Source organism: Sugiyamaella lignohabitans, chromosome B, assembly GCF_001640025.1.
Source record: "Sugiyamaella lignohabitans strain CBS 10342 chromosome B, complete sequence".
NCBI classification, from domain to species: domain Eukaryota; kingdom Fungi; phylum Ascomycota; class Dipodascomycetes; order Dipodascales; family Trichomonascaceae; genus Sugiyamaella; species Sugiyamaella lignohabitans.
In genome coordinates, this window is record NC_031674.1 from 2,443,624 (window position 1) to 2,461,677 (window position 18,054).

General features: G+C 44.6%; 7 protein-coding genes across 7 annotated transcripts; 2 read left to right on the forward strand and 5 right to left on the reverse strand.

Moving 5' to 3' along the window:
* Window positions 1-295: 295 nt before the first annotated feature.
* AWJ20_2783 (uncharacterized protein) lies at window positions 296-694 on the reverse strand (the record flags this gene model as incomplete). Its single annotated transcript, XM_018879750.1, has 1 exon — window positions 296-694. The coding sequence occupies one exon, from the start codon at window positions 692-694 to the stop codon at window positions 296-298; it is 399 nt and encodes a 132-aa protein (XP_018737636.1).
* A 158-nt stretch (window positions 695-852) lies between these two features.
* On the reverse strand, window positions 853-2,103 carry AWJ20_2784 (uncharacterized protein; the record flags this gene model as incomplete). Its single annotated transcript, XM_018879751.1, has 1 exon — window positions 853-2,103. One exon carries the CDS (start codon window positions 2,101-2,103, stop codon window positions 853-855), a length of 1,251 nt encoding a protein of 416 aa, XP_018737637.1.
* Window positions 2,104-4,779: 2,676 nt separating this feature from the next.
* Window positions 4,780-6,498, forward strand: MET3 (sulfate adenylyltransferase; the record flags this gene model as incomplete). Its single annotated transcript, XM_018879752.1, has 1 exon — window positions 4,780-6,498. The coding sequence occupies one exon, from the start codon at window positions 4,780-4,782 to the stop codon at window positions 6,496-6,498; it is 1,719 nt and encodes a 572-aa protein (XP_018737638.1).
* A 200-nt stretch (window positions 6,499-6,698) lies between these two features.
* AWJ20_2786 (Max-like protein X) lies at window positions 6,699-7,997 on the reverse strand (the record flags this gene model as incomplete). Its single annotated transcript, XM_018879753.1, has 1 exon — window positions 6,699-7,997. One exon carries the CDS (start codon window positions 7,995-7,997, stop codon window positions 6,699-6,701), a length of 1,299 nt encoding a protein of 432 aa, XP_018737639.1.
* Window positions 7,998-10,265: 2,268 nt separating this feature from the next.
* CDC20 (ubiquitin-protein transferase activating protein CDC20) lies at window positions 10,266-11,852 on the forward strand (the record flags this gene model as incomplete). The annotated part of the gene is made up of 1 exon (XM_018879754.1): window positions 10,266-11,852. One exon carries the CDS (start codon window positions 10,266-10,268, stop codon window positions 11,850-11,852), a length of 1,587 nt encoding a protein of 528 aa, XP_018737640.1.
* A 193-nt stretch (window positions 11,853-12,045) lies between these two features.
* Window positions 12,046-13,194, reverse strand: PTC1 (type 2C protein phosphatase PTC1; the record flags this gene model as incomplete). Its single annotated transcript, XM_018879755.1, has 1 exon — window positions 12,046-13,194. One exon carries the CDS (start codon window positions 13,192-13,194, stop codon window positions 12,046-12,048), a length of 1,149 nt encoding a protein of 382 aa, XP_018737641.1.
* Window positions 13,195-16,065: 2,871 nt separating this feature from the next.
* SNF4 (AMP-activated serine/threonine-protein kinase regulatory subunit SNF4) lies at window positions 16,066-17,127 on the reverse strand (the record flags this gene model as incomplete). The annotated part of the gene is made up of 1 exon (XM_018879756.1): window positions 16,066-17,127. The coding sequence occupies one exon, from the start codon at window positions 17,125-17,127 to the stop codon at window positions 16,066-16,068; it is 1,062 nt and encodes a 353-aa protein (XP_018737642.1).
* Between the last annotated feature and the right edge of the window lie 927 nt (window positions 17,128-18,054).

Genomic DNA, 18,054 nt, shown 5'->3' on the forward strand with positions numbered 1-18,054 from the left:
TCATTAGGTTCAAAGCAATCAACGTATTTGAATCCAAACCTTTCGTATATGGCCATGTTGGATTCTTTTGAAGTTTCTAAAAAGCACTTGGTCCTTTCTTCATCAGCCTAAACACTGTGTTAATATTTGAATACCTCAGGTATTGCGTATGAAACACTCACAATTTTCAAGATTGGATCAATCAGTTTCCTGCTTAATCCTTTGCCCTGATAATCCGGATGTACAGCGAGATAATTTAAATAATAGTATCCTTTGGGGTCTGTCCACAGTCTTTGAAGAATGTTCTTCTTGGCTTCTATGAAAATGAAAACACGCTAAAATGTTTGTTAGACTTCACCATGCATTCAAAAACCCAATATTTTATACTCACCGCTGGTAGTTTTCCGTATACACTATCGTATACAAGCTCTGTAGCCCACTCCCACCAAGATCCAAACCATTCACTCCAAGTCTCCTCACCTGGTCTATCCCAAAGGGCTACTCCTACACATCGTCCATTATCTACTGCAACCAGCGGGATCCCGTGTCGAATGGTTCTTTTGAAAACGAGTTCAAGGTCCAGGTGGGCTCTGGTAACATTATCATCACCTTTATGAAGCCATGAAAAAAAAGGATCTGCGGCAAAAGCTTTATCAACTGTCTCTGTAGCAGACGCAAAGTCTTGAGTTGTAAGAGGTCGGATATCAATGGTCATGGATTTGTTCTGTTCGGTCCTAGTATAGTGCTAGTTTCAATTATGTCTTAGGTGTGAAGATCGGATTATGTATGGTATTTTCATATCCGGGGTCTGGGGACTTTTATCCAGCCGCCCTGTAGATCACTTTATTCAACATGTTTACTATATGAGACTAGTTAAAATAATCTAGGAGTCTTCCAGTTGATCCAGCTACTAAAGTCGGGAGAATAACCACCATTTGTCCTGAAAACATTGGTGTTGACATTCTCATCAAGCAAGAACTTATTGTAGAAGGCTTGGAGCTCGGCACCTTGATCATCTGTAGGGAAAGAGCAATGGTTGTGGGGACCATCTTGAGAAAAGCCGAAGTTTGACGTAGCACCGACAGCTTCATAGATGTTACGGGCTGCAACCATACATCCATAAACAGACCAAGGACCCAACCAGGGGTATCCAATGTTCTCAAAAATAGCAAGACCACGTGGAGCAACTAGACCAGCAAGAATGTGGTGGTCAAGAGGTAGTTGGTCAGTGTAATTGGCGTATCTCTCAAACGAAGTGGAGAACCATACATTCTCTTGCACTATTTCAGTGGCAGTTTGGACCACATCATTGTGAGTGAGATTATATTGAGATAATCTCCAACAGGCAGCACCACCGGAACCGGATTCCTGGGGAATTGTCAAGACAAAACGATCGTCATAAGCTCCAGCCACAAGTGCTCCCTTACCATCTCTACTACATCCTGTGATACCAATTCTCTTCGGGTTGATCTTTGCTTGAGGAAGTTGTTCAAGAACATCGACAATACGACTTGCACCCCAGGCCCAAGCCATCATAGCTGAAGATGGATGAGCAGCTCCAAACAGATCATAGAACTGACCTTGTCCACGGGTGGTGGTAAAGGCATCACCACCACCATAGGCAATGCCACTGGCAGAGTACATGGCATTCTGTTGGGCAAAGTTACTGTTATCAAAAACAATGAAAGCAATGTTATCAGGTTGAGGGATACTGATTCCTGAGTAGGCGATCATAGCAGGATATGGGGCCCTACCTGCTGAAGGGTATACGATAGTTGCATTGTAAGTGATACTGCGGCCATTTACTTCTGCTGTAATAATGAGAGTGTCATTATCAAGGGATCCATGGAGTCTGTCTGGTTTAACTGCCATGGGTCCAAGTTCAGTTGCCTCAAAGAGAAGCGACTGCTCTTGTTGCAAACTTTCAAACTGTTGCTTGTTGGTGGCACGTCGTCCTGTAAGGGCAGATGAGAATGGATCAGGGAGAAGGGGATTCTCATAATAAGGCAAAGGATATGGTAAATTGGTCAAACCAATGCCTCCGCCATTGCGCTCATCGAGCTCAACTGCTGCACCAAAAACATTGGTGATAAGGCTTAGTAGAAAGAGATTGTTCAGTTTCATTTCTGATTGTGATGAACTGAAAAGGAGAGACGGATGACTGGGGATTGGCTGGCCTTTTTATAGACATTTTCAAAGCCATTAAAGCAGGCAAGCGCGTTCTGTTGATATTAACCGATTTCCTCACTAAACCGTTGTAATCGCAGTTTCAGATATGCAATTTTGATCTCCAACGTCTACGGTACCTCGCATTAACTTCAACTTCTTTACTCTGCTTCTCCGCACTTTATCGATTTTTCTCCACATTCAAGTTAGTCTGTCAAGCGAAAATGGAAATGTTTTTGCCATTGCTTTCGCACGAACGGAATATGGGGGTAGAGGGGTTAAAAGTTGATATGACATGTATCATTTTAACCGGTTGAGAATCTACATGAAGATCGTGATCTACTGTTGATTTATTTGAGATATTGACAGTCGGCACATATCTCCAGTCTTGGATGTGTGTTGTTGGTTATGGAGGAAAGCTTAACACAAGATAAAGGTGAAGCGAAGGATCATAAGTAATATCAGCTTCGAACATTGATTTTACTAGAATACAGAGCTACCACTGTGGAGATATCAATTAATTTGAATTGCAATATTCGAATATTAGCAAGAATAGTCTCGAGCGACCTCAGAATGTATCGGCAGATCGCCCCACAGTAGAATACGAGACGCAACTCTGATTGTTGTTGATCCTTTGATTGTTAGTTGATCATTGGGTTGATAGTGTCTCGTGCGGGAGCCAAGAATGATAAAAAGCTTTTTATCGTACATGCAGGCCACGGCCCCAGAATCTTGTGTGTATAATCGATAGTTAAATAATTGCTTTTGCGCTTAGTTCACCAGACCATTTGACCCATTTGTTTCAAAAAAGATAAAAATATTTTTTTACCTGTTAGGAATTAAATGGGGAGACTTTTATTATCCGATCCCATAACGGTTATTACTGGAAAGTGCCTCCAGAAGACCCACTCACTTCATGCCATTGTCAGTGACCGGGCCTGCTTATCAAGCTAACTCTATTAATTATGATTGTTTTGATCTTGCCGTTTATTGATAGAGGTTTCAGTTCGAAGTTGATTAGTGCTTCATTCCAAAATCATCAATTAATGACCAACTTGGGGTTATAGAGAAAGTTCCACACTGCTTCGATTGCCCACTCAAGAAGTTGAAGAGGAAGTGGAGAAATGTCAATTCAACCGAAATAACCGGCTGGATGGGGGTCTTTGGCACTAATGCAAAGCCCGATGCCATCCAGGGCCATCAAATAATCGCGTTCCTGACCGATACATGATTTAGAGTGGTTTATGACTCCCCCACAAACAGGGAGATCTTCAAATTCTATACTTTAAACTACGCATATGCAGGAGATACCCCCACCCGGATGCAGGGTTTCCCCACACGTCAAATTAAGGGTACTGGTAAAGAAGGTTCATAAACTACCAAGAAAAGATGCCAATCACTTTTATATCCCCTTTATGGCCAGTATTTGTAAGCTTGCAGATTTATTTTTCAAGGGCAGTACACCTGATGTACATAATAAATTTAGAACCTATTATAACTCTCAGATACTAGCTGTATGGCAATGCTGTATGGCAATGGAAGTTCCTGAAGCCCGTGAGAGTCTTTTTTGAATCCTCCCTCATAGTCAATATAGGAAGTGTTGACTCACCATAAAAGAACCGATTGGTAGGTTCGACAGAGGCTCAACAGAAAGGATCTCAGTTCTGGATGTTGTGAGTAATTCAGACAATTGTCATGCTAGGGTGGTACAGGCATAAAGACAAAAGGAAGAAAAAAAAGGCGTAGAGTTGCAGAGTTCTAGTTGATAATGGCATATGGTATAGTAATTATTCTGCGATTCAAACTCATTGTTTTTCAGGCTACACATATTTACACACTGAGAGCATCTTTGGCTATGAAGGACGCCAGGAAGACTAAATGTTTAATCAAAACAAAGTCATGCTCAACAGCTCCAACTCCTTCGGCCATGACCTTTAACGACAAGAAGACATATTCACTAAAGGGTACATATTCGGCAAAAAATCTATCGACAGTGATATACAAATTATCTAGCCAAGCTCTTCTAATCTCGTCATTCTAGCCAAGAGTTTCAAATTATCGCACCCACTATCGCAATTGTGGCTGGTGGGATCGTGGCTAGAGGGTGGCTAATTGTGGCTTTGACAGGGATCGGCGGAGTCTTATTGTTACAATGGCGGCGGTTCAAGAGACAAAAAACGGCCTAGGCATTTAACAACGTGTGAGGGCGCAGAATTAAACCGTGCCTTAGGAGCCTACCCACTCAATCCGAAGCACTATTAAAATGATGATATTCTCAAGCCACAAAATCGGACCAATAAGCAACCTGCTCATAGGATAGGTGCTAATATAAGCTTAAAATGACGCCATCCACACAGGCATATTAGGCAATCAAACCTAGTACCCTACAGCCTTAGCCACACTTTATGACGCATGACAAACCAAGCGGTACCGGACTGTGGTACCGAGACAGGCTTTTAGTAAATAATAGAGTGAAAAATTCAGGGACACCTGTGTCTAAGTTCGGAATATGATGAGCAAGCTGTTTAAGTTGGGCTTGCCAGGAATCGTATATAATTGACAATGTTCCCAGCAGATTAAAATAGAAAAATACTATAGTTTTTAAAAAAATTCGTCACGGCAAATAAATTAAAAATGGCTAACACACCCCACGGAGGAGAGTTAAAAGATCTGTTGGCTAGAGATGCACCAATCAGATCCAGCCTTTTGAAAGAATCAGAAACTCTTCATGATATTATTTTGACAGAGCGTCAATTATGTGATCTGGAGTTGATCTTGTCTGGTGGTTTCTCCCCTCTTGAGGGATTCCTAAACGAAAAGGACTACAATGGAGTTGTCGAGAACTTGCGTCTTGCTGATGGCACTTTATTTTCTATCCCTATTAATTTGGACGTTTCTAAGGAAGAGATTGAGAAATCCAAGATAGCTCCAGGAGCTAGAATCACCCTTCGTGATTTCAGAGACCATGTTGCAATTGCTATTCTTACTGTCGAAGATGTCTACAAGCCCGACAAGGCCAAGGAAGCCAAATTGGTATTCCGTGGTGATCCAGAACACCCTGCCATCAAGTACCTTAATAACACTATTAAGGAATACTATGTCGGTGGTAAATTACAAGCCATCAACAGACTCAATCATTACGACTATGTTGGTCTGCGTAATACTCCTGCTGAGTTGAGATCGCAATTTAACAAACTTGGATGGCAAAGAGTTGTCGCATTCCAAACTCGTAACCCTATGCACAGAGCCCACCGTGAGCTGACAGTTCGTGCTGCTCGTTCTCGTCAAGCCAATGTATTAATTCACCCAGTTGTTGGTTTGACCAAACCAGGTGACATTGATCACTTTACCAGAGTCCGTGTCTATCAAGCTCTCTTACCCAGATACCCTAATGGAATGGCTCTTTTGTCTTTACTGCCTTTGGCCATGCGTATGGGTGGCGATAGAGAGGCTGTTTGGCACGCAATTATCCGTAAAAACTTTGGTGCTACTCACTTCATCGTTGGCAGAGATCACGCTGGTCCTGGTAAGAATTCCAAGGGAGAAGAGTTTTACGGACCCTATGATGCCCAAGTTCTAGTTGAGAAATACAGAGACGAACTTGGAATTGAGGTTGTTCCATTCCAGATGATGACTTACTTGCCCGACTCAGATGAGTATGCTCCTAAGGATGAAGTTGCCGCCGGAGTTCAAACCTTAGATATTTCCGGAACTGAGCTCAGAAAGAGACTGAAGCTTGGAACTCCTATTCCTGAGTGGTTCTCATACCCTGAGGTGGTCAAGGTTCTGAGAGAGTCGCACCCTCCTCGTGCTAAGCAAGGATTCACTGTTTTCCTTACTGGTTACCACAATTCTGGTAAGGACGCTATTGCTCGTGCTTTGGAGGTTACTTTCAACCAACAGGGTGGCCGTCCAGTGTCGCTCTTGCTCGGTGAGACTGTTAGATCTGAGCTGTCTTCTGAACTGGGTTTCTCCCGTGAAGACCGTCACAAGAATGTCCAACGTATTGGATTTGTTGCAAGTGAGCTTACTAAGGCAGGTGCCGCCGTTATTGCTGCTCCTATCGCTCCCTATGCTGATTCGAGAAAGCATGCTCGTGACATTGTTGAGAAGCACGGTTCTTTCTTCCTTGTTCATGTAGCCACTCCTCTAGAACACGCCGAGGCTACTGACCGTACCGGTCAATATGCCGCTGCTCGCCGCGGAGAAATCAAGGGCTACACTGGTGTTGATGACCCGTACGAGGCTCCCACCGACGCCGACATCACTGTTGACCTTGCCAAGACTGACGTTCGTACTGCTGTTCACGAGATCATCTTACTTTTGGAATCGCAAGGCTTCTTTGGTAATTAATGAGTTACGATATACAAAACTAGAATAGAAATTCTTTTGTAATTTTTATTTAGACGTTAAGCACGGTCCCCGTAGCGTGTCGCGTGGACCAAACGACCAAAAATTTTCCTCAACGGTGAAATTCCAGGTATATTTAAATAAATAGGAAGCAGACCTTGAAATAAAATTTCAATAGTCAAACAGATAAATAGAGATACAGTTTAGCCGACCAGATTGGATATGCGCAACTTGGACGTATCGGTCGAGCTTGGTACAGGTGATGAAGTTATACTAGAAGGCAGCTGCTGTTGTTGCTGATATTGAGTAGGATGCATATGAGGCGATTGTACAGCGGTTGACGGAGCAGATATGGACGTTGCATAAGCCGCTATTGGTCTATCGTGGGGTCCAGTTAGCGGGGACGCAGGCTCATGGTGTTTAGGTTTCAATGAGTAATTCGAGGGCAGGGAGGTTATCGATGGCCGTTGGGGTAGAGCCGCTATTGGCGTGTTTGAAAGGGTGTGATTAGTAGATGGGCTAATAGACGGCAATACTAATGGCGACGGAGCTTGGCTACTGGTTTGCTGGAACTTCTTTTCCATAGTATTAACACATTCTATCAAGTGTTTAATAAATGCCACTGACTCTTGTAAAATATCAAGCTTGTGAAGACCAATGTCGCCACCTCTCTTGGCAGTGGTCAGTTGACTACAAGCAGGTACCAGTTGACGCAATGCTTCAAACTGTTCATTGATTTTCAGTCTTCTACGGCGTTCAATGTCGGAATGAGATGTCCGGCGAGCCTTTTTACGTTGTTCATCATCAATGGGCATTTCATCTTTCTTGGATCGTTTCCGTCGACCTCCTGCTTGTGCACCTTTCTTAGAAGTCATGTCAGAAGGTACAGTCTGAATAATGGTACAAGCCCGGGATGGGGGTGGCGGTAGCACTGAATCATTAGGAGATGCTAAAGCAGCCTGTGGTAGTGTCAGAGGAGGTAGAGAGTCTACAGATGCAAACGAGTGATTTCCATTCATAGACATAGTACTACTACCAGGAGTCACATTCGCACTGGGCGTATAACTCGGTTCCTCCTTGGGATGATCTATTAGAGGAGTGCCTGTAGTTGGCCCGTATCTAGGAGTTTGTTGAGAGTTAATTATAGCCGAATTAGGAGTCGAAGAATTTATGGATACGGATCCTCTACGTCTGCCGGCAGCAGCTGCCAACCCATGAAGTGAGTTGGCATTGCCATTAAAGCTCAGCTGACCACTAGTGGGAGTACCATTCTCACCTGTTCTTATCTTTGGACTATATTCACCATCTTCATTCTCTTCTATGTCGTCGTCTTCATCAAAGTACTTGTCCTCATCTGACTCATCAGCAGCTTGTTCACGTTTGACTTTTTGAGGATAATCCGGCAGAATCATAGATGTCGCAGGTGGAGTCGGCAACGCTGACGGCGGCAGAGTGAGGGGTGGTAGCGCCGACGACGGGGACATGGACAAATCTTCTTTCATTCTTGTGTGAATATTCAAAGACTATTAATCTACTACCATTGACCGAACTAGCCAATGATCCAGGAAGCAGCACAAGAAAACAGGAATTAGGATCAAGAAACTAGAAACCAGAATCAGCAATCAAAAAGCAAAAAAAATAAAAAAAAAAAAAAAACAGCCAAATACTGACCAACTAAATCTATCCAAGAGATGATTAGAACCTTTAACTCAAGGTAACCAGGATAAAGTGATTTTAAATGAAATACACTGCGGCCAGATCAAGCTACTATTAACTAATTATAATCAATCAAAAGAGGAGAGTCTCACTAAGTCATTCAAATTCAGTCAGCTGTTGAATTACAATAAACTGACAAATAAAAAAAGGGGGTCCAAATTAAACAGGAATAAAACTACTAATAAAATAACTGAAAAATCGATAGGATTCCTACCCCAGAACAGCTTGTTTTTTCTTACAATAAAAGATATTACCCAAACCTATTATATATAACAAGCCAACCAGCCAGGCACCGTGCGCTGGCTGTGCTGCCTGCCCTACCTACCGCTACATGTTGCTTAAACACATCGCGTGGAGGATGGTAGTTTTGGTAGACTGACAGGGCTAACCTAAAAGCATGCTTCAAGCAGGTCTCTCGATATAAACGTGCAGATCCTGTATCACGTTTTGGCCCTATCCGTTCTGATAAGCTCTTCACTTAGACGCACGTGGGGAAAAGTCCGGTGGGATCGCTGAAAACGTTACTGCACCCCTAACATCGGAGGTATTTTGAATCATCACAACTTCGGTCCATGCTTATTAGCACGCGACCATTTGATAAAAACGAGCTAATTGATTGGTCGCACATGCGTATCGACGGTGTACAGAAGCAACGTGGTCCGCCCACCACAAGCAAGCCCTCAGCAACCTTCCAACTTTACGGGGATGGCGAGCCGATCTTTTCTGGAGGGTTGTGGTCGGGTTATGCCTCCGGCGGCTGGGGCTTTGCCCCAGACCCCATTGCTCCTCTCGCTTCGCCCGAGTCGTTCCGTCTGGGAACTCGCCAGGATTCTTGCGAGGAAAATACTGTGTTGTGGGTGGAGGGCATGGATGGATCATACGGCAAAATCCATTCATTGTTCGGAAAAGCAATTCAATCGGGCCGTCTAAGCTTATTAATACAAGAGCCGTGCAGAACTGTGCAGGTCCGTTTTTCGGTTCAAGTGGGTGGCTAAACTTTTTGGAAGACACACACGACAAGATTCCCAGAAGGGACCTCAAAATGTACTCTTTAATGAAATTATGCATGCGAGCTTCGTGCACTCGCTGCAACTTATAATATCTCACTCGCCTCGAACTTAGTACCGTATGCAGGTCGAGCGATCATCGAGGGTTAGGTTAGAGATAAATGTAAGGGCATCGAGTGAATAAAAATTGTTTGATCCCATCGCACGAATCAAGACTTGCGCCGATATATGTATATATATTTCCATACTTACAGGGTCAAAAGCACCCGACGATGTGCTTTTTGTAGATAGGGATCAACAGTTAGATTCGTGTGCTGTGACAACACCATTGACTTTATTATAGACATGTTTCGTTTATTACTTCAGCTAAACCTCTGAGAGGCAGGTAGCTGGTGACCTAAAGCTACGACGTTGATAAACTGGAATATAAAGCCAACGACTTGTGTTTATTATAGCTCAAGTAGGCATGGCTGCTGACTGGTTCAGAGAGATTATATGAGCGATGATGTTCATGAACCTAACCCTGACCTTAGTAGACCAGTTAATTCATTGCTCTCATTTTCGGTCAATTGTCCCGTTAGAAAACTACCAAGAACCAAATTATATATATACAGTACATAATCGATATAAGATCGCGACTGGAAACTCCTGGAGCCAAATACACTGAGTCTGAGGCACTGCCCCAGCCGCGGGAGGCAGATCCGTTGACCCCGCTGGATGCATAATCCCTTGCCCTCATACTACCAAATTAGGAAATACGTAAATAGATATGCAAAGAAGGAGACTGTGCACCACCACTATATAAAGAAAAGGAGATCGCTGACTAGGTCGTTTTCTCCTCTTTTTACTCTGGTGCAAAACATCGACTAATAAATTTGTTGCATTTATTAACTTCAATTCTCAAAGGCTGGTCCTTGTCTTCTTTTCTTTGATATACATCTTTCTGCTGGTAAGAAAGTGTAGTTATATCATTAGCGTTCACTGACAAACAATAAAAAAACCCATTTTAAAACCACAAAAAAAAAACTTCATATTATATTATAAAAAATGAGTACATTTTCAACACCAAGCCGTCCGGTCAGAAGAACCCTCTTTTTCAACTCTCCCAATGTTCCCAAACAACCAAGATTGGACAGTGCAGGCACTTCGTCCACTCTTTCATTTCCCTCATTCCCATCTATGACCACCACTCCCCGCAAGCATGCTACCAAGTCTATCGGCAAGCCTAATTCTCCACTCAGAAATGATGTTGCCTTGTCCGATTGGGCTCTAACAAGCTCTGCTCTTGGTTCTGTCAATAGTACTCCTGGAAAAATCACAAAAAAAGAAAAGGCACTGCGGGCCAGTGCCAAGGTTGACCGGTTTATTCCCAACCGTCAAACCTCAAACACCTCAATCTCAAAGTTGGAAGCTAGTGAATCTTCCAACACTTCAACGGCAAGCTCTGATACTGCTACTGACTCCACTCAGTCTGTATGTGAATCTCTTCAATACAGAACCTCAGTAGCTGAAGCTTGTGGCATCGCCTTGAACACTCGAATTCTCGAGTTTCAACCTGCTGCTCCTCAATCATCAAAACCAGTGGATCTTCGAAGTCAATACAACAGACCATTGCGTCCCGCTGCTAATGCCCAAGCTAGACGAAAGGTTCCTACTGGTCCTGAGCGTGTATTGGATGCCCCTGGTCTTATTGACGACTATTACCTCAATCTCCTCGACTGGTCTTGTGGTAACCAGGTGGCTGTAGCTCTGGAACAGACTGTATACATTTGGAGCGCTTCGACTGGTTCCGTGTCAAGTCTCATGGACTCGACAAATGGCACATATGTCTCGTCAGTTCGCTGGTCTGGAGATGGTGCTTATCTTTCGGTTGGACTTAGCGATGGAGATGTCCAAATCTGGGATGTCGAAGATCAAACCAAATTGAGATCCATGTCTGGACACTCTGCTAGAGTGGGTGTGTTGTCTTGGGATAAGCACATGCTTTCTTCTGGTTGCAGAGACGGTTCTATTTGGAACCACGACGTTCGAGTGGCCCAACACAAGGTATCTGAATTTAACAACCACGCTGCTGAAGTGTGCGGTCTTGAATGGAGAGCTGATGGTGCTCAGTTAGCTAGCGGTGGAAATGACAATGTCGTCAACATCTGGGACGCTCGCTCCAGCACCCCCAAATTTACCAAGACCAACCACAAAGCTGCTGTCAAGGCACTTGCCTGGTGTCCTTGGCAAACCAACCTACTTGCCAGTGGTGGTGGATCTCAAGATAAGCATATTCACTTTTGGAACTCCACCACTGGAGCTCGTGTCAATTCTATTGACACTGGCTCTCAAGTCACTTCTTTAAGATGGAGTTCTCTCTATAAAGAGATTGTTTCCTCGCATGGTTTTCCTAACAACTATTTGAGTATTTGGTCGTATCCTACACTCACCAAGAACGTCGATATTCAAGCTCACGACTCGAGAGTCCTTCACACTGCACTTTCACCCGATGGTCAAACCCTTGCTACCTGTGCAAGTGACGAGAATCTCAAATTCTGGAAAATCTTCGAGTCAATGGGAAGAAAAGTGGCCAGCGCTGGAAGCACCCTTGCTTCTGGTAAAGATATGGCAAAGACTATGATGATCAGGTAATCTCAAGTACTTAGTCACTCAATACATGTGTATTTGTTCAGTCAGCCTATCTTTCGATACCCATATTTTCATAAGCTCTATATACACAGCATGTTCCTGAGTGATCCTACCAATACCAAATAATTATTATGCATTACCCCAAGTTCCTTTATAAATTAATTTCTTTGTAAATAAAATAAATTGAGATTCTCCATTATCCATCATCTTCTATAGCGTCCTCGTCATCAGAGTCGAAAATCAACGGTCGTTCCACACGTGGTACACCATATCTAAACCCACGACCAGTCTGAAGTTTTAATTTAGACATTTCTGTTCGAAGCGAGTCAATATCTGCAGTATCAGAGAATCTTCTTTGCTTTGTAGGGTTCATTGGCGGACTTGGTGGCCTACGAACTCCACACCCTAGTGTGGCCATATCGGTATGTTTAAATCGGGTGGTTGAACCGAAAGGCGAACTAAATGAGAAACCACTCTCCACCGGGGAGAGTGGTGATAATATTAATGCATTTGGGTCACTAGGATCCGGGGTATTGGTGCTTCTGGCAATGCTGCTACTAGATCGCTTATGCTTAAACAGAGATAATGTCGATGCTGTTGTAGATGTCTTACGACTGATGCTGTTCAACCTGGCTACCAAACATGTTATATTATCCATAGACCCCCTTCCAATTGCGTCATTTACGAGTATTTTGGCCGCTTGGTTTGGATCTTTTATATTACGGATCCGGTCCACAGCCTCCTGATCACTAAATACGTCCCACAGACCGTCACACGCTAATATCAGAAATTCATCCTTTTCAGCATCAATAGTTGCTTCTGTTATAAATGGCCTACAAGATACCAGATCTTTCAGTGAACCATCTCCCAACGCTCTAGTTATAGCCAACACACCAGCCACCCTACCCAGCAAGATGTCTCCACCACTACGAATAATCCTTGACTTTTCTCGTGGATCCTCGGCGCTATGATCGTATGTCAGCCTATAAGCCACGCCGTAATTGCTACAGAGAACTATTCTCGAATCACCTACATTTGCTGTATAAAGATGTTGTTGGGCATTGGCATCTGTTTTGATATATGCCATTGCAACAGTTGACCCGGACTTGTCGTCAGCCTTTGCATTATTTTGAATTGCATAGTCAGCCTGCTGAAAGGTATGATCAATAATAGTCGGCATTTGGAGACTGGATGAATATTTCTCAATATTAGTGGCCAGCAGCTTATGAAAGTTATCAGCACACCAGCGAGCAGTCTGAGATCCGCCATGACCATCAAAAACAGCTATATAAGTACTAGTAGTATCTTTCATAAACGAAGTATCATAGTTATGAGTATCTTCCATTGTCTTGCGATATGGGTAGTTCTGGCTACAATGGGTGCCAATAATTAAAGAAGTCATAGCGAGTGATTTCTTACCAAAGACTTTTTAGTGCTTTTTTTAACCAGTTCCCAAATTGTTTGAGTTTAATACATCCACGTTGTCAGGCTCTACTTTGAAAAATAGGTATTGAGCATATCATATAAACATTAAGCGAAGATACCTAATGGAATAGCTTGATAGATTGGCCTAAATGTGAAGATCGAACGATGACTTGCAAAGTGACAATAAATAAAAGATGATGCTAAAGTCAAATTCACGATTTTGCGTCCAACACTAGGTACTTGAATATGAAAATTTCCTCAATGGGTGGTGTGTGGTATTAAACAGCTTCTCCGGCAACCCCGCTATGCTAAACCCCGAGCCCCGGAACTGCCAGCCAAACCAAACCTTGTGAAATTAGTCAATCCACACTAACCAGCGGGGTGTAAATGGTGGTAATTTATTTCAACTCGATTCTGCCAGAAACTCTAACTTGACTAGACAAGAGACAACCGGCGTTTTAAGATGGTCGAAGCGTGGAGGAGGTCAATCTTATTAAGTGCGATTGACTACTGGTGCTGCCTTTCTGCCGTTATTGCGGGGAAGCTGCTGCTTGAGATGTTGCCTCGCCTATCAGTGCATTGACGAATTGCGGGGGAATCGACGGCCGCTGGTTAAATAATGTGCTAATTTCGCTGTCGTTGCTAGTACTACCGGCAATCTCCACTGAAAAAAAAAAAAAAACTATTAGGACTAGGACTAGGACTAGGACTATCAGTGTTCCGCAGAGATCGCCTGTAACATCCACACACCACTTCCATATTTATACTATAAACCAAGTTTCCGCTAGTGGTAGATGAGTCTGACTGATAATCAGACAAGGCTGAGTTCTTTCGTATGACACCATTCGTCTTTCGTATATATCGGGTGACATTCTCTTGTCTGTCGGTTGGCTCGCTCCACATCTGCACGATATACCCCTGCATACCTTATCCTCCCACCTCCCGATAACTGATAAAGCAATTGCTGCGCTGACAACAGCCAGCTTGAAACCTAAACTGGGGACTCTGCCGGGTGAACTATCGCTCATCCACACCTTTTTCGGAGCAAGGTTAACATCGTTGACGTGATAGATTCCCTCTATCGTCGGTAGTCATGACTAACCTGGTGACACAGCATCATCACTGGGGAGCAACTGGCCTCCGGCGGCTGGGGCTCCGCCCCAGACCCCGCTGCTCCTCTCGCTGCGCTCGAGTCGTGCGTCGTGTCGTGGGAACATACACTAATCTTCGCTGGTAAACGCTACCAAAAGCGCAGGGGAACTTTATGTTTGTATACAGACATTGACAATGTAAGTCCATATATTTCTATTGAGATTAAATAACTAGTGAAACTATACCAATATTGAATCAATAATTCTTAGGCACTTCGTTCGACCTCGACAGAAACGACTAAGGATTAAAGACCCAGAGGGTCTGCGTCAGTTGCCGGCAGTGCAATAGCAACGACACTGTGCTACCAGCTATAGGCAAGCCCAGGGAGCTGGTGGCGAGAGTCAAAAATAAGAGTAACAAATTAGAAGACACCAATGGTGTCGTTTCAGTTGTTACACTGAAAAGAACAGATACTACACTTGATCTAAGCCAAAAGGCAAAGAGATTGGGGAAAAAAAGAAGAGGAGGTTCTAGGGGGGGTACGTCGTGTATTTATAGTAAAAAATTTCCAACCCGTACCCAGAATTATGTTTTCGAGGTGGGGGTCCTCTTGCAGGCCGTGATTGGGAATTTCTCCGTCGATCACATCTTGAAGCCAGCTCAGGGGGGGGACCTCAGCATCCAGGCCGGTCCCGCAACATCGCTAACCTCCGCTATTCATTTCATTAACGGTGTAAAAAATCTCCTGCGAAGCAGGAGCTACGGAGGCTGGGACAGAGCCCCAGCTCCTGGAGGCAGCACACAATTAGTTAGAATTGTTAGATACAGACAGCGGTTGTACATTGACGTCGTGTGAAGGTGGTGGGTCTTCTTTTTCTGCTCGGAGAGAAGGAGGAGCAGTAGCAGGAAGAGGAGGAGGGGCAATGGGGACTGGAGACTCTGGTCTGGGAAGGGTATGAGTGATAGCTGAACCAACATGAATTTGGCTTGAGCTGTCGGTTATCTCCTCGTCTCGGTAGTTGCGTTCGTAGATAGCCAGCATTCTCAGGTGAGTCAGGAAGTAGATAGACTGGCCGAGTAGGACGAGACTGTTAAAGTAGCACTGCGTTGTTATAATGGGGTAGTACGGCATCCACTCGTAAAATGCCGTGCGGATATTGAAGTATATCCCACAGATCAAATGTCCCAGAAGTAGGAAAAGAAACACAACGAGAATGGTCTTGGTCCAATCATAGAAAGATCTCTGGAACCACACAGACAAAAGCACGCTGAACAACAGAGTCAGACACGGCAGCGGTGTTAAAAGAGCGCTATGCCACAAACGGTGCTCACCGGTAGCGGTCAGCACCAGACCGGCAATATCAGCGGCCAGCAGCAGCAAAATCAAAAACAGAGACAACAACAGAACCTCGCCTCTTTGCGCTCCCATCTGTGTTGAACAGGATCACCTCTTCATCCAGCTGTCACTGTTGAATTTATAGAAGAGGTCACTTAGTTACACTAAGTTATGGCAGCTCCCATAATCCGGACTGCCTCCGGCAGCTGGGGCTCCGCCCCAGACCCTGGTTGTGCTCCGCTTCGCGGAGCCTACTGGACGTGCCCTAGCACCGACTCGAGCGCAGCGAGAGGAGCCACGGGGTCTGGGGCAGAGCCTCAGCCGCCGGAGGCACAGCACGACAGCAGATACATTAGATATAAATTAGCTAGTGGCCTCTTCTCCATACAAGATGTAGTTGAGGATGTCACTGAGAGTGACGATGCCTTTGAGGACGCCCTGTTCATCGACGACGAACAGCCTGTGCAGTCGCGACCGCCGGATGATGTCCATGATTGTGTCGAGCCTGTCATCGTCGGTGCATGTGTGGACACCTTCGAAGTCATCGGCTCGTCGCATGAGAGCTTCTCCTACAGACAGCGACAGGTCGGTATAAATGCCTCCTTTTATTAGTGCCAGGACATCGTACGACTCGTAGATGTTGATAAGTTTGTACTCATCGTCGACAATGGGCACCGAGGAAACCCGTTTGCTGGCGAGAATGTGGATGACGTCGATGACAGGGCTCTGCATGGACACCGTGGCAAGATTGCCTCTAACTCCGATATTCAGGTCTCTCAGAGGTTTCATTAGCATGGTGGTCTCTTTGCAATTGAGAGCCACGAACTTGAGAATACGGTACTGGGTGAGAACAGACACTACAATCTCTCTGCCCGAATCTTCATCGACATCAATTAATGGGATTCTTCTAGCTTTGGAGCTAATCATTTTACCACATGCTTCGTAGAGTGGTCTGAATGGATGAATGGAAATGGTTTCTATAGGTTCAGCACCAATGGCTTTTTCTACGGTCCGCAACCCATCTAGAGTGAAGTCCTCGATCTTGTCCATTTTATCAGGGTTCTGAAAATAGTATTGAATGACGTTGATATAATCCGATGCAGTTAACAGACCAGCAAACCGCGAAGTTCGTGAGTTCCATAGAGGGGCCGATACAATGGAATTCTGCAACAGGATAGTCAATGATTTCTTAACTAGCAGAGCAGTATCCAGCACAATCAGTCTAAAACTGACTGGAAGCACATCATAGGCGGTCTTGGATTTCAAAAACGCTCTAATAGATATAAGCGCATTCTTCTGATCAATTGCAATCTGATCTGAAGGAGCACTATGAGTATTATCGCCAAGTCCTGGAGCCGCTACCACCGTAGTAATCTCGGGACTCCCAGGACGTACGGGCTCATCAAATATCTGAGGCTCGGCCATATTTTGATGATTGCTTTCACTTCTTGCAAGAAGAGTCGGGAAGAGACTGTATAATTCCTATGCTCTCAATTCCGTGTTACCGGGGTTTATCTCTAATAACTATGGTCGATCTAACTGTCAACTGGGTTGACTGCACGACACTTCAATTGACGAAACACGACTGGCCCAGTTTATAAGTATGCTATGATATGTCGCACCGCCAGAGTTCTTACGTATCCAGTATTCTGGAGTCCCAAAAAATCTTAGACTTTCGAAGCTTTTTACGTCCTGATCGATGGATAATGGGAGCCCGGTCAAAGAAGGCAGACCAATTAGACGAGATGGGTTCAAATGAAGAGCGAAAACGAAAAAAACCAAGAAATTAGAATTCAAACGAGTCACAGTCCTTATTGAGGAGTTCAATCTGTGATAAAAAAAAGTAGACTCGTGCTCTACAAGAGTCAAGGTTGAACTTAGTTGGCCAGTTGTTTGCGCAGCGCTCGAACATGAATCGGCAGAGCAGCACGGAGTTCGAGCATCACCACAACCGTCCTTTAAAGGGATGCAGCATTTACCAGTTATCTGAACACGCCGAGCACCAAAGACCCATACAAGCATAACTCTATTTACACGGGCACCCACACTCCCAAAGTTCTTCAGCAAAATAGCAAACAAAAAAAAACCAATAAACAGTGCCACCCCCAACTTCGCTCGCGAAGCGAGCACAACGGGGTCTGGGGCAGCGCCCCAGCCGCCGGAGGCCGATCCCCTCGTCGAAGACTAACCAACCCCCAGACCCTGGCTGTCAAGGTTGCAGACGATGACGATGTTGTAGCGAGGGTGGCGGAGGCGTTTAACGAGGTCCGCGGCCGATTGGATGACTATAAAGAGGTTTTGGACCTATTTGAGACAGTGGACATGCAACAGCAGCTGGCTGGCACCGGCAAT